This window comes from Kogia breviceps, chromosome 3 (genome assembly GCF_026419965.1).
Source record: "Kogia breviceps isolate mKogBre1 chromosome 3, mKogBre1 haplotype 1, whole genome shotgun sequence".
Classification (NCBI taxonomy): domain Eukaryota; kingdom Metazoa; phylum Chordata; class Mammalia; order Artiodactyla; family Physeteridae; genus Kogia; species Kogia breviceps.
Window position 1 is genome coordinate 34395103 of NC_081312.1, and position 12533 is coordinate 34407635.

General features: G+C 49.5%; 2 protein-coding genes across 7 annotated transcripts in view; one reads left to right on the top strand and one right to left on the bottom strand.

The window, feature by feature from the left end:
- PIGH (phosphatidylinositol glycan anchor biosynthesis class H) overlaps positions 1–12533 on the top strand; it is a 62580-nt gene that overhangs the window by 22889 nt on the left and 27158 nt on the right. For all 4 annotated transcript variants that reach the window (XR_010839517.1, XR_010839516.1, XM_067028306.1 and 1 more), the window contains exon 4: positions 7329–7435. Coding sequence is in view for 2 of the 4 variants with exons in the window: in XM_067028306.1 (XP_066884407.1) it covers positions 7329–7435 (107 nt within the window). In the remaining 2 variants the exon portion in view is untranslated. The remainder of the gene's footprint in view (positions 1–7328; positions 7436–12533) is intronic.
- PLEKHH1 (pleckstrin homology, MyTH4 and FERM domain containing H1) overlaps positions 1–12533 on the bottom strand; it is a 55425-nt gene that overhangs the window by 15181 nt on the left and 27711 nt on the right. For all 3 annotated transcript variants that reach the window (XR_010839515.1, XM_067028303.1, XM_067028304.1), the window contains exons 5-12: positions 11979–12062; positions 8793–8874; positions 7928–8649; positions 5765–5843; positions 5015–5106; positions 2206–2356; positions 1905–2047; positions 828–938 (exon numbers count right to left, since the gene is read on the bottom strand). Coding sequence is in view for 2 of the 3 variants with exons in the window: in XM_067028303.1 (XP_066884404.1) it covers positions 828–938; positions 1905–2047; positions 2206–2356; positions 5015–5106; positions 5765–5843; positions 7928–8649; positions 8793–8874; positions 11979–12062 (1464 nt within the window). In the remaining variant the exon portion in view is untranslated. The remainder of the gene's footprint in view (positions 1–827; positions 939–1904; positions 2048–2205; positions 2357–5014; positions 5107–5764; positions 5844–7927; positions 8650–8792; positions 8875–11978; positions 12063–12533) is intronic.

Sequence of the window (12533 nt, forward strand, 5' to 3'; positions counted from 1 at the left end):
GAAAGTGATTCCTAAGCTTTCCTGGGCTGTGGTATGATGGATAACTTGCTCTGGATCCTGGTTCTAACTAAATGGAGCAATGATTAGAGACATGGGTCCTCCTGATCCAGGCCTCAAAAAGTATAGATTGAGCCTTTAAAAACTGGGTGAGAAACCACCAGGTTATTCCTGAGCTATAAAGCCCTTAAATTCTTTCTACTACATATTTTTATAGTGTTGCAAACAGGTGGCCTGTATACATCACTATTACCTTCTCCAGTGCCACTGCAGACATAACTAATCAATCAGAGCATGCCTACTCATTGAGTGATACGGGACCTGAATCCTTCACATGATGCTCAAGGTAGCCACTAACAATCAACTGGAGTTACACAAGAGTCAGGCCTTTTCGCCTTCTTTAAAACATTAACACTGGTTCTCTAGGGAGAGCCTGTCAAACTAGGTCCCAACATCCTAAGGCTCCCTAGTTCCAAACAGTGTAGGAAGGAGACGGAGGAGGTGACAAGCTCGCCTATTAGAACAGTCCTGATGATGTGAGGGAAGCCTAGGAATAGTTCATTTACAGGGCTCGGCTTCTGAAGGAAGAAGGAATCACCAAGCCAATTCATCTAGAAGTGCCCTTGACTGCTCGGTGCCTGATTTCACTGTGAGAACCGGTGACCAGCCTCATGGTTCCGTGTGGGGCTCAAAGCCTCAGGTGCCTACCCAGGCTGCCTCTCCCTGCCTGCCAGACCTTCACCCTCTGCCCTGCTTCCAGCCCCTCTCATGTGGTGCTGGGGCTGGGGTGGGGTCCTTTTGCCTACTGTCCTGGGGAAGGAGGGTCTCACCGGAGACTTGTAGTACATGATCTGTCCCTGTCTCAGGACAAACCAGCGCCTCTTCCACGTCTTCACCCGGCTCCCCATTTTCAACAGGTAGCCTGACTTCTCCAGTGACTCCTGCAAGAGTGGAAGGGTGTAGGGGGATGAGGGATGGACAGAAGAGGGAAATCACTGGGGTTCCTTGACATCACACAGGCCAAAATGCCCCAGCTGAGTCACTGCTTTGTCATCAATTTAAAACAATTACTGAGTATCTACTATGTGTGTTTTCAGGGCACTGCCCTGCTAAGGGTGCAGAGAGGACTTATAAAGCATGGGTGGTCCTGCTGGCAGGGGGAGAGAACACCTGACCCTGAGGAGGTGGTAGATCAGGGGCTGCACAAGCAAGAGGCTGGCCAGGGAAGGCTTCTGGCAAGAGCCAGACCTGAACTGACCTTGGAAGGATATCAGCCTTTCCCTTGAAGACGAGCCCAGAGGAGGACGAAGGCCATTCTAGGCAGCAGAAAAGGGCAAGAGAGGTTTGGGGAACCTCAGCCAAACTGGGGTGGAGGGTTCGTGGAGGGGGAGATGAAGACGGGGCAGCACAGTGCTATGGAGCGAGGGCTAGGGAATGAGCCATCTGGATTTACCACTGGCTCTGGCGCCTAACAGCATGCCTCTGAGCCTCAGGCTTCTCACCCACGAGATGGGGTAATAAGCCTCATTTGTGAGGACAAATGAGACAGTGCATACAAAGCCATGAGCACGGTGCCCAGCACACTAAAAACTCAATAAATGTATTGTTAGCTCTCAGCATCCCAGGGTCAGTGTGGAGCTAAAACGAGGTAACATGTGTAAACGCCTCCTGGGCCCCGTGGGCCATAGTGATGGGGTCTGTGTGTGCCTGGCCCCCAACTGCACACCCCCAGCCCACTCCCCATGGCCTCACATCATCAGCGGCAGCCCCCAGACTCCCGCCCTCCCTTCGCCAATCCCAGGGACCCCTCGCCTCATGCAGCTGCTGCCTGGGTCTTGTGCTGGAGGTCCGCTCCCACCCGGCCCTGCCTCGGCCCCATCGGGGCGGAGGCCAAGCTCCCAGCTCACCCCTCCTGGGCCCAGCCCGTCGGTGGAGTAGGATGAGGTGCGCTGTAGTTTGTGCTCAGGCTCTGAGTAGTCACTGTCCAGGGAGCAGGCATCCGGGGGGATGGCGTAGTCGCCCTCGGAGCTCAGCGAGGACATGGAGACGCCTGTCCAAAGGGAGGAGGAATCAAGGCCCAGGTCCACAGCCTCCTGGCTCACACAGCCTGGGAGCTGCAGGGCCTTCCACACCCACGTGGGACTGCCCATGGGAGGAGACGAAGGGCCCCTCATTGTTCCGCACCCCTCCCACCACCCTTCTCCATACCTCTCTTGATGGCCCGGGGGCTGCCCAGTCCACCGGTCTTCCTGGACTCAGAGCAGGGCACTGAAGTTCGGAAGCTCGCCTGGGAGCTGCAGTCATCATCGGACCCAGAGGACTCGTCCACAAAGGGCACAGTGCTGATCTGCATGGCTTTCTGTAAGACAGGCCCTTCCCCACTGCAGCTAAGGCAGCAAGACAAGCCCCATCCCATCTGCACTTTCACTCCTGCGCCAAGTGCCTGGGGAGTGGCCAACACAGCCTGTCTAGAGCACGGGAAGCCATCACCCAGCTGGGGCACCCAAAAGACAACCGTCCCTTCCCGACTTGACGACCTTACCCCTGTGTCCTCACCTCCATGCTTCTCTCTCCCTCACACACCATCATCCTCTGTGGTCCCCAGTAAAGCTGCCCAACCAGGGCTGAACATCTGGCCGCTGGGACCCTTGCTCCCTGACACTAGGGGGCCAGAAAACCATGCCACGGGGCCCAGTGTGAGACAGGAGCTTTAAAAGTGGGTGGGGATGACAAATGGAGAGATCATGGCAAAAATTTTAAAAGACCAATTACTTCAATATTGGGGAAACTGTGTGGAAAAGGGTACTCTTTTTATATAAAAGATTTATATAAAATCTTTTTAGAAGGTAATTTGACACTACCTGTCAAAATTTAAAACATGCATATTATCTGCACCTAAATTCCACATCTAGAACTCTGTCCTACAGAAATACACATGTATAAGTGCACAGAGATGTATTTGCATGGTGATGTTCATTGAAACACAGATTTTACAGAAAAAAGAGACATGACCTACGTTGTGAATCAGGGGAGGACAAGTTAAGATAGTTATGGGGCATCTATACCAAGGGGTACTGGGAAGTCCTAAAAGGGGAGGCAGAGCTGTGCTGTGTGTGGAGGTGGGGTAGGAAGACCTGACACATGGCTGGGTGGACAAGCAAGGGGTAGACTGACATGTATGACATCATCCTCTTTGCGTGTGCATGTGCGTGTGTGTAAGAGAGAGTAAATTTGTAAATGCATTTGTAAATGCATCAGAGGGCATTACAGAATAAACACCAAACCATTAGTGACAGTTGTCTCTGGGGTTAGGAATTAGGGTAAAGCAATGTAAGAGGAAATTTCACTTTTGGCTTTTTATCCTTCTACAAAAAGTTTTACAAAGTATTACTGTTATGATCTCAAAAAACATGTTGGGAAACTTGTTTTTTCCAGTTAATATTGTAAAAACCCGCAGGCAATCTCAGATTGGTGGGGAATTTCAGTCTTTCCCTAAAGTTTTCCCAAAAATCTGGCTAGAACAGGACAGAAAACTGACAAATCTTTTCAGAGATGCCCATCTGAATTACCATCGGTCCCTCATCTCTTGGGGCATAATTAATGCGACTTATGAGTTCTTGTTAAAGATTATATGAAAGAAATCAGTTAAGTGCCATTTATCAACTGAACAGAGCTAAGAAGAATGCAGTTTGGTCTTGTTTCTAATTGGCCAAATACAAGTTGGTGCCATTAGTCCAGGGCACAGTGAATTATGGGCAAAGCTGTTTTCCTTAAGCACCAACAAATTCAGAATAAAAGGTTTCAGTAGGAGAAAAAAAAAAAAAAAGCAGACCAAAAAGTATACTAAAACATCATGTTGCAGCTATATCTGATTTTTGTTAAAAAATATGTAGAGATGTTATGGGAATACATATGGGAATATACGACATAATACATAAAAAGTTCTGGAAGGAGCCCCACTGGCCTCCGGGATAGACATGTGAAAATATGAGGAGGAGACGCAGAGCAGGCATTGGTTTAACCTTTAACTTTTTACTTTACCCATAATCATACTGATTCACATTTTTGTAAATGTAGAATTTTTCTAATAAAAACCTAATAAAGATATTGAATCACTGTGTTGTGCACCAGGAACTAACATAGTGTTGTAGGTCAATTATACTTCAAAAACAAAGAAACAAACTCAAAGAAAAAGAGATCAGATTTGTGGTTACTGAGGTGGGGGAGGAGGGGCAATTGGATAAAGGTGGTCAAAAGGTACAAGCTTCTAGTTATAAGATCAATAAGTACTAGGTATGTGATGCAGAATATTATAAATATAACTAACACTGCTGTATGTTAATATATGAAAGTTGTGGGGCTTCGCTGGTGGCGCAGTGGTTGAGAGTCCCGCCTGCCGATGCAGGGGACACGGGTTCATGCCCCAGTCCGGGAGGGTCCCGCATGCCGCAGAGCGGCTGGGCCCGTGAGCCATGGCCGCTGAGCCTGCGCGTCCGGAGCCTGTGCTCCGCAACGGGAGAGGCCACAACAGTGAGAGGCCTGCGTACCGCAAAAAATTAAAAAAAAAAAAAAAAAATATATATATATATATATATATATGAGAGTTGTTACGAGTAAATCCTAAGAGTTCTCATCACAAGGAAAAGGTTTGTTTCTATTTCTTGAATTTTGTATCTATATGAGATGCTGGATATTCACTAAACTTATTGTGGTAATCGTTTCATAATATATGTAAGTCAAATCATTATACTGGCACACCTTAAACTTATGCAGTGCTGTATGTGAATTATATCTCAATAAAATGGGAAGAAAAAAATTAAAAATAAAGAGTTTCTTAAAAAACCCAACAAAGATGAACAAAATAAATAGATACATGGGGGGCTGAGCTCCCTGCCCAGAGTTACGTGTGCGCAGACGCCTGCCCCTGGAGACCCACGCCAGCCACCGCCTGCCGACACGGTGGTGGGGCAATGGGTGCTGGGTGGGGACACCCCCTCCTCGGACAGCAGCTTCTTACCCCCTTCAAGGCTGTGTAGACCGGCACGGTGACGTTCTTGCAGACCAGGCCAGAGAACGGCCCAGGGGATGCAAGGGCTGGAGGGCTTGAAGCTGGAGGAGAGGGAAAGAGGGATGAGACTCACTCAGGTGTCAAAACCCAGGAATGGGGGGGGCGGGGCAGAGACCTGAGCAGAGCGAGGAGGAGAGAGATCCGTGCAGACAGCATTCCCTGAAACAGCACTCCGGAGACAGACCGGGGGACAGATCTCAGGACGAGGGCCAAGGTCTTCTTCAGCCCCACTCTTGCCAAGGTGCGTTACAAGCCGTGTGACTATGGGGCGCTCGCGTCACTGTGGGGACTGGGCGGCCGGCGACTCAGGAGCCGCACTCAGGTGGGGATGCGGCTCCTTCAGGGGGTTATCTAAATCAAGGCACCGCGGGGCTCCTTCGGCCACAGCCCTTGCACTGCAGAAGGGAAGCTGGTGCAGGTGGGCAGTCGGGCTGGAGCGCCCTGCCTCCAAAGTCCCTTCCAGCTCTGTAATTGGCTACCGCTCTGTTGCCGCCCACTCCCGCCCGCAGGCAGGTGACGAGCTGAACCTGTGCAGCTTCCTTCTCTCTCCAAGGGAGCCTGGGCCCCGTGCTTTCACCTGAACCTCACCTGCTGTGGGAGGGAATGTGCTGCAGGTGACCTGGCCCTGGGTGTTGCTCTGAGTCTTCTCCTCCCCGCACACCCACCCTGCCCGCCACGGGCAGCTCACTTGGGACTCACCGCAGCAGGTGGCATTACTTCTAGCAGACACTTCGGAGAGCCGCATGCCCGACGTGGCCACAGCGTAGATCCGGCTCTCCTGGAACGGGAGGTCACAAGGGGTCAGGGCCCACCACCCCCGTGTCCACGCCGGCCTCCGGCTTTGGAGGCAGGCAGACCTGGGTCCACGTCCACGCTTAGCCAGTGACCGGAAGGGGGGATCTGGGACAAGTTAACATTTCTGGACCTAAGATGGGGGTAATAATACTCACCTTTCAGGCTGTTGCGACAATCAAATGAAATTATTAACGTAAACATCTAACACCGAGAGCACAGTCAGTGCCCTGCAGGCGATATTTATTCCCTCTCTTGCTGCCACCCTTACCTTGGGGCAAGGAAGTTCAGGAGGAGAGGGAACTGGAACCTGTTTTCTCTGAATCTTCCCCATCTTACAGCCCTTGAAGTTGGGGGGGTGGTAATGAGGACGTCTGAGCCCCATGGAAAGGACGTGTGTGCCCTTTTGTTTGGAAGCCAGTTGTTTGGAAACTGGGACATATTTTTTTCCTACAGTAACAATGTCACATAATGGTTAGGCTTCAGGCTCAAAGTCCTGACTCCCCCAGACCCCTGAACCACCGTAGGAGACACATCGATGGGAACTCCCACCCTCAACTCTTCCCTCGCCCCTCGGGGTCCCCTGGGTCTGAGGCAGGCCCACAGGCCTGGGCAGCTTTTCTTAGGTTTGGATCACTCCCAAACAACCCAGAGGCCCCACCTCTGCCTCCTCCTCCCTATCTCTTTTTCACTCAAGGTAAAGGGAAAACAAAGGCCCCTTCAGGTGAGAGGTGAGTCACAAGGACAGGGAAAGGCCTGCCCGGCTCGAGGAGGTAGCTGGGCTAGGCTGGGGCAGGAAGGAAGGCGGATGCTATTCGGGTCACCCCAGAGGGGAGCAGCGGTGCTGGGGCACCTGGGCAAGAGAGGGAGGGGCTGGCCAGGGCTGGGATGAGAGCCGAGGTGCCGGAGGCAAGGGAAGGGAAGAGATGGGAGGCAGCAAGGAGGAATTTGGGGGGAGGGGCAGGCACTGGGCCGGGGCAGGGAATTCCGTGCTTATGTAGGGCAGATAAATTGGGTCCATGTGGTAAAATTAGCCATAAAAACAATTATCCCTGCCAGTAGTGGTAGTGGAATTCAACCACAGATAGGCCTCTTAACTTCACAGAGAGAATGAAAAGTGTGAAGCTTGAGGGGTTTAGGTTCAACAAATGTAGGAGCGTTTTACAAAAGGTTATCTAATGCCGAACTCACACGGTTGTTTTGAGGATCAACAGACAAAGGAACTCTAACTCAGCAAGTAAGTCTATCTGACTCCCTCAGATTGAGAAATGTCCTTCTCCCAAATCTCAGTCTTGATCTTTCCCACATGGCTACTGCCCAGCTGGTCCCACCTAAGAAGAGAGGTTGGGTTCTCGGGCCACTGTGGTTCCCTAAGGTAACAAGAACGATCCTGTCTTGGGGACGGGAAGGACCTGAGCCCTCTTGCCACATCCCTTGCCGAATGCTCCCTCACTGCCTGTCCCTGCTTTAGGATTTCGGAGCATCTGGATTTACAAGACAACAAGGAACAAGAAGAGGGAGGATTCTGACAGTGTTCCACCCTGGCCTGGCCCTTGCCGTTTCCAACAGCCTCTCCAGGTATTGTGAACCACTGCTGCTACTCACCAAATATGTATTAACACACTCAGTCCTCAGGGCAACCCTATAAAGCAGGTACTATTATACCCATTTTACAGAGAGGGAAATTGAGGCGCAGAGGTTTAGCAGCTTGCCTCAGCTCACATAGTTTGATCTGGGGACCTCCTTGTTTGATCCTGGGACCCGTGCGCTTAGCCATTACACTGTACCTCCACGGAGAGTCAGGAAGACTACACGAGAAAATGGGCACCAAGCACCCAGCTTGGCTGTGGCCCGCGATGAGCGCCTGCTCAGGAAACAGCCGGCCGCCGTCCAATCGGAAATCCTGGCTCCACCCCTTGTGGGCGGAGTAGTCTGGACAGGCCCAGGGGTACCCACCTCCCAGAGGGGGTGAGGGTGACAGCCTCGTCCCATGCTCAGCACATGGCTGTGCCCGACAGCGTTCGCACCGTCAGCCCGGCCCCTCTGTCCTGTCCCCAGGGGGCCTCTTACCCAGGATGGAAACCGGTGCAAGGGGGGTGTAGGTGGTTTGTTCCCCAAATCCACTTCCTCCATCTTCCCTGCTGGGGGTTGCTCCTCCATCTCCATCTTCTCCGTTTCCTCCCAGAGCTCAGGTCCAGCCTCCACCTTGGGAAGGCAGGAGGAGTGGAGGGCTGGGAGTGTCCCAATCTCAATGCTCACCACGTGGTCGAAGTGCGCAGGGCCCGCCTGGGGCTGGCTGTGGTGCCGCTTGGCCAGCTGGATGCTGTCCCGGTGGGTGCTGGGAGCCCGCACCTTCGGCAGAGTCAGGCTGCAGCCGGGGCCACCTTCCCTGGCAGAGGTCTTCGCCCTAGGTAGCGTCCCTCCCTGAGCAGTGACCAGGCCTTCACCCCAGGAAGCCAAACCATGCCTGGGGGTGCAAGGCTTCAGGCACAGCTGGCCAGGAGAGCCCTGTCCTCCCAGATGAAGTGGAAGGGTCTTGGCCTCTGATATTTCTCCAGGGTGGACCATACTGGAACTAGAATCCTCCAAGGGGCTTCCTGCTTTAGGAACAGAGTCCTTGCTCTGCAGAGCACCTGGAGAAGGTACAGGCATAGGTGCCTTCAGGGCACCCTGGGCCTGAGGACCACCGTCGTGTCCCACTGGCTGGGCTCCTGGTCCTGCAGGGACAGAATCCTGCTCTGTGGTTCCCTGGGGGGCCACCAGCAGCTTCCCCGAGGGTGCCATCTGAAGAGCTGTAGTTGGGACAAAAATGGGCACGTTAAGAGCTCCTCAATTCAGCCGCGCACGTGTGCGTGCGCACGCACACGCACACACGCACGCACGCACACGCACGCACACACACTCTCCCGACTCCCGCACGTGCTGGCCCGCTTACCTTCTAGTGCACGTTGAAGGGTTCCCACCTGCTCCAGCAGGTGCTGATTACAGTTTTTCAGGTGCTGATTCTCCATCTCAAGCTAGACAAAAAGAAAAATGAAGATTGAGAATACTCAGCCTATACATTCAGACATATAATTCAAAATAAGATTAAAATCCTTCTTAAAGATCAAATCTACACAAAAGAGCCCGTGGTGCCCCCCCCAATCCACTGCCGACTCTCCTGGGAGCCCTGACCTCCTCCTTCTCTCTGCGCTACCTGTTTGTGGATGGGAAAGAATTCCATTTGGCAGCCCCTGTGCTTTCTTTTCTAGGTTTTTGGGGTTTTTGAAAAATAAATTTTATTTATTTATTTTTGGCTACATTGGGTCTTTGTTGCTGTGCACAGGCTTTCTCTAGTTGTGGCGAGCAGGGGCTACTCTTTGTTGCGGTGCATGTGCTTCTCATTGCAGTGGCTCCTCTTGTTGTGGAGCACGGGCTCTAGACACGCAGGCTTCAGTAGTTGTGGCATGCGGGCTCAGTAGTTGTGGCTCGTGGGCTCTAGAGTGCAGGCTCAATAGTTGGGGTGCACGGGCTTAGTTGCTCCATGGCACGTGCGATCTTCCCGGATTAGGGCTCGAACCTGTGTCCCCTGCATTGGAAGGCGGGTTCTTAACCACTGTGCCACCAGGGAAGTCCCTCTTTTCTAGGTATCTTTAACCTTTTTAAAACATGGTGAAATATAACACATAAAAAACTGCATTCTACACCAGTGAACAGCTTAACAAATGATTCTGAAATGAATACTCATGTGACCGCCACCCAGGTTAACAAAGAGGAATTTGCCAACACTCCAGACATCCTGGACTTGTCCTCCCCCAATCACATGATCCGCCCTCCCCACTAAGGCGACAACTCTTCTGAGTGAGATTCATTTCCTTGCTTTCTGTGTTTTACCATCTAAGTGTGCACCCTACACACATTAGTGTAGTTGTGCCCATTAGAACTTTATATAAATGGAATTATTCAAGATGTACTTCTGTGTCTGGCTTCTTCTGCTCAACATACTATCCACGAGATCCAGCTTCAGGGTGGCTGCATTTTCTTTGAAATGAAAGCCAACACACTTTTTGTTGTTGTTGTTTATAACACAAAAATTTTATTTCCTTGCTTATATTTTATATCATATGTATTCTACTCAGTTTCACATGCTTTATTTATACTGGATCCAGGATGAAAGAGAAAACCTATCTCCTGGAAAAAGGAAAAGGACAATAATAAATTCATGTGATTGTTCTGTTCTTTTTTATTAAACTTCTTTTTCCTTTTTTGGCTGCATTGGGTCTTCGTTGCTGTGCACAGGCTTTCTCTAGTCGCAGTGAGCGAGAGCTACTCTTCGTTGCGGTGCATAGGCTTCTCATCGTGGTGGCTTCTCTCGTTGTGGAGCATGGGCTCTAGGCGCACAGGCTCAGTAGTTGTGGCACACGGGCTTAGTTGCTCCGTGGCATGTGGGATCTTCCCGGACTAGGGCTCAAACCCGTGTCCCCTGCATTGGCAGGTGGATTCTTAACTGTGGTGCCACCAGGGAAGTCCCCATGTTGGCAGGTGGATTCTTAACTACGGTGCCACCAGGGAAGTCCTCATGTGATTGTTCTTGAAGTTTCTAATTGAATATAGCTTACATATATGTCTAGAGCAAGTCATATAAACAAGCATAATGTCCATGATCTGCAGAAGCATATTCCTTCCTCAGGGAGGCATAGCAAACCTTATGGCAAGGGGGAGGGATATATTATCCTTCTACTGGAAAGGAGTCGGGAACAATATACAACCTATAAAAATTACTTTTATCACAGTAGCAACTTGCTTGTACTTTTATTTTGTCTCAGTTTACTAACTGATAAATTGAAGATGGCAGTAATCATCCCACAAAGTTGTCATTGAGAGTAAATCAGTATCTATGTTTAAAATGCCTGCCTTAGAACTTGATGCATTGCAGGCGTTTAACAAATATTAGTTAATTACATTCTTCTTTTCCAATTATTCTAATGATTTTTATCCTGAGCTCTACGACCCAGATTTTTCATTGTTTGATGTTTTATTCTCACCGTATCATTTCACTATGTCATAATCCACAGGCCCTTAATTCCTCATTATCTTCCCTGACAAAACATACTTTTTCTTCTTGTTTCAACCTTTGATAAAAGTAACTTTGACCTCTTATTCACCTAGGAGCAAAAAATAACTGTTCTTCCATTGTCTCCAGCCAATATGCCAGGTCCTGTTAATAGGCTATCTAGTACCCATTCTAATTAGAAAGCCAACACACTTTCATTGAGCTTTTAGCAAGAGATCAGGGCTGTGGAAGATGCAGGTTATAGGCATCAGCTCTGTCCCCAAGGACTTGTAGTCTAGCAGGTGACATGAGATGTGTGTCCACAGAAAGGACAGGAGGCAAAATGAGCCACTACCCCCTGCAGGTGTGAGCCACTTGTGTCAGGAGTGAGTGTTCACCCTTCTCCAAACTTCAATTCCCCTTCCTTCTGTTTAGAAAGAGGTTGGTTTTTGTTTGTTTTTGCTCGCAGCGCTGTAGCTTCTAGTCCTGAGTTTCCTAAATAAAGCTGTAGCAAGCGATGAGCTATGAAAATGGATGGACAGAGGTGGAAAGTAGAATAGAGGTTACCAGGGACTGGGGGGAGAGACAGTGGGGAGTTAGTGTTTAATGGGTGTGGAGTTTGTTTGCGGTGGGAAAAGTTTTGGAGGTAGTGGCGGTGGGTACACAACACTGTGAATGTACTTAATGCCACTGCATTGTACACTTCAAAAGCAGCTCAAATGGTATATTTTATGTATATTTGAGCACCCCCCCAAAAAAAGGTAAAAAGAATGGAGAGGACAGAGGGTGGATGGTAAAGGACTGTGTGTGCTTCTCAGAAGGAAACTGATGGGACTCCTCAGAAGTAAGACTCATTCCTTCTCCCCAGACATAAAGCAAACCAGGAGCTCTGGGGAAACCCAACTCTGACAACAGGAAGGGAAAAGTGAAGTGAAGTGTCTCAGTGTTTAAGCTGAATGAGAGACAAACGGTTAACAAAATGAAAAGCAGGCAAGACCCCATAAACAGATAGAGGCAGAAAAACACAGAGGGGCAGGAGCAACCCCTCGCAGGTCCCTCGCAGGCTTCCCAAGATAAGCTCTCACTCACCTCTGCTAACTTCAGTGTCACCCATTCCTTGATCTTTGCAGCTTTTTCTTGAATGATTTTTGCTTCCTCAGCTCTCATCTTCTTCTGCAAGATAGAGAGGGCCTTTAGTTCATCACGGTGGTCACCGTTTTAGTGAATAATTGGAGGTGGGAGGCCCTGAGAAGAAATATTAAGGGACTGGATGGAGGTCGGCCGATAGGAAAAAATACATTCATTTATGAATTCTTAGAAAATATTTTTAAAGTGAGAAAGGCCTTCCTAAGCATAATACAAATCCCAAATAGCCATGAAAGAAAAGACTAATATATCTATATCATCTCTATAAATTACTATATGACCAAAAAAAAAAAAAAGAGATGCCCTTAAACAAAATGAAAAGACCAACTGGGAGATGATTTGCAACACAAATGAGTTACATACAAAAGGGATAATTTGAAATGAACAAACCAATAAATATATGCAAAAGATATAAATAGGAAACCAACAGCAAATAAAGGGAAAGAAACCCATGAAAAGCTGTGCAATCTTTATTATTATTTTTAAAATGCAAATAAA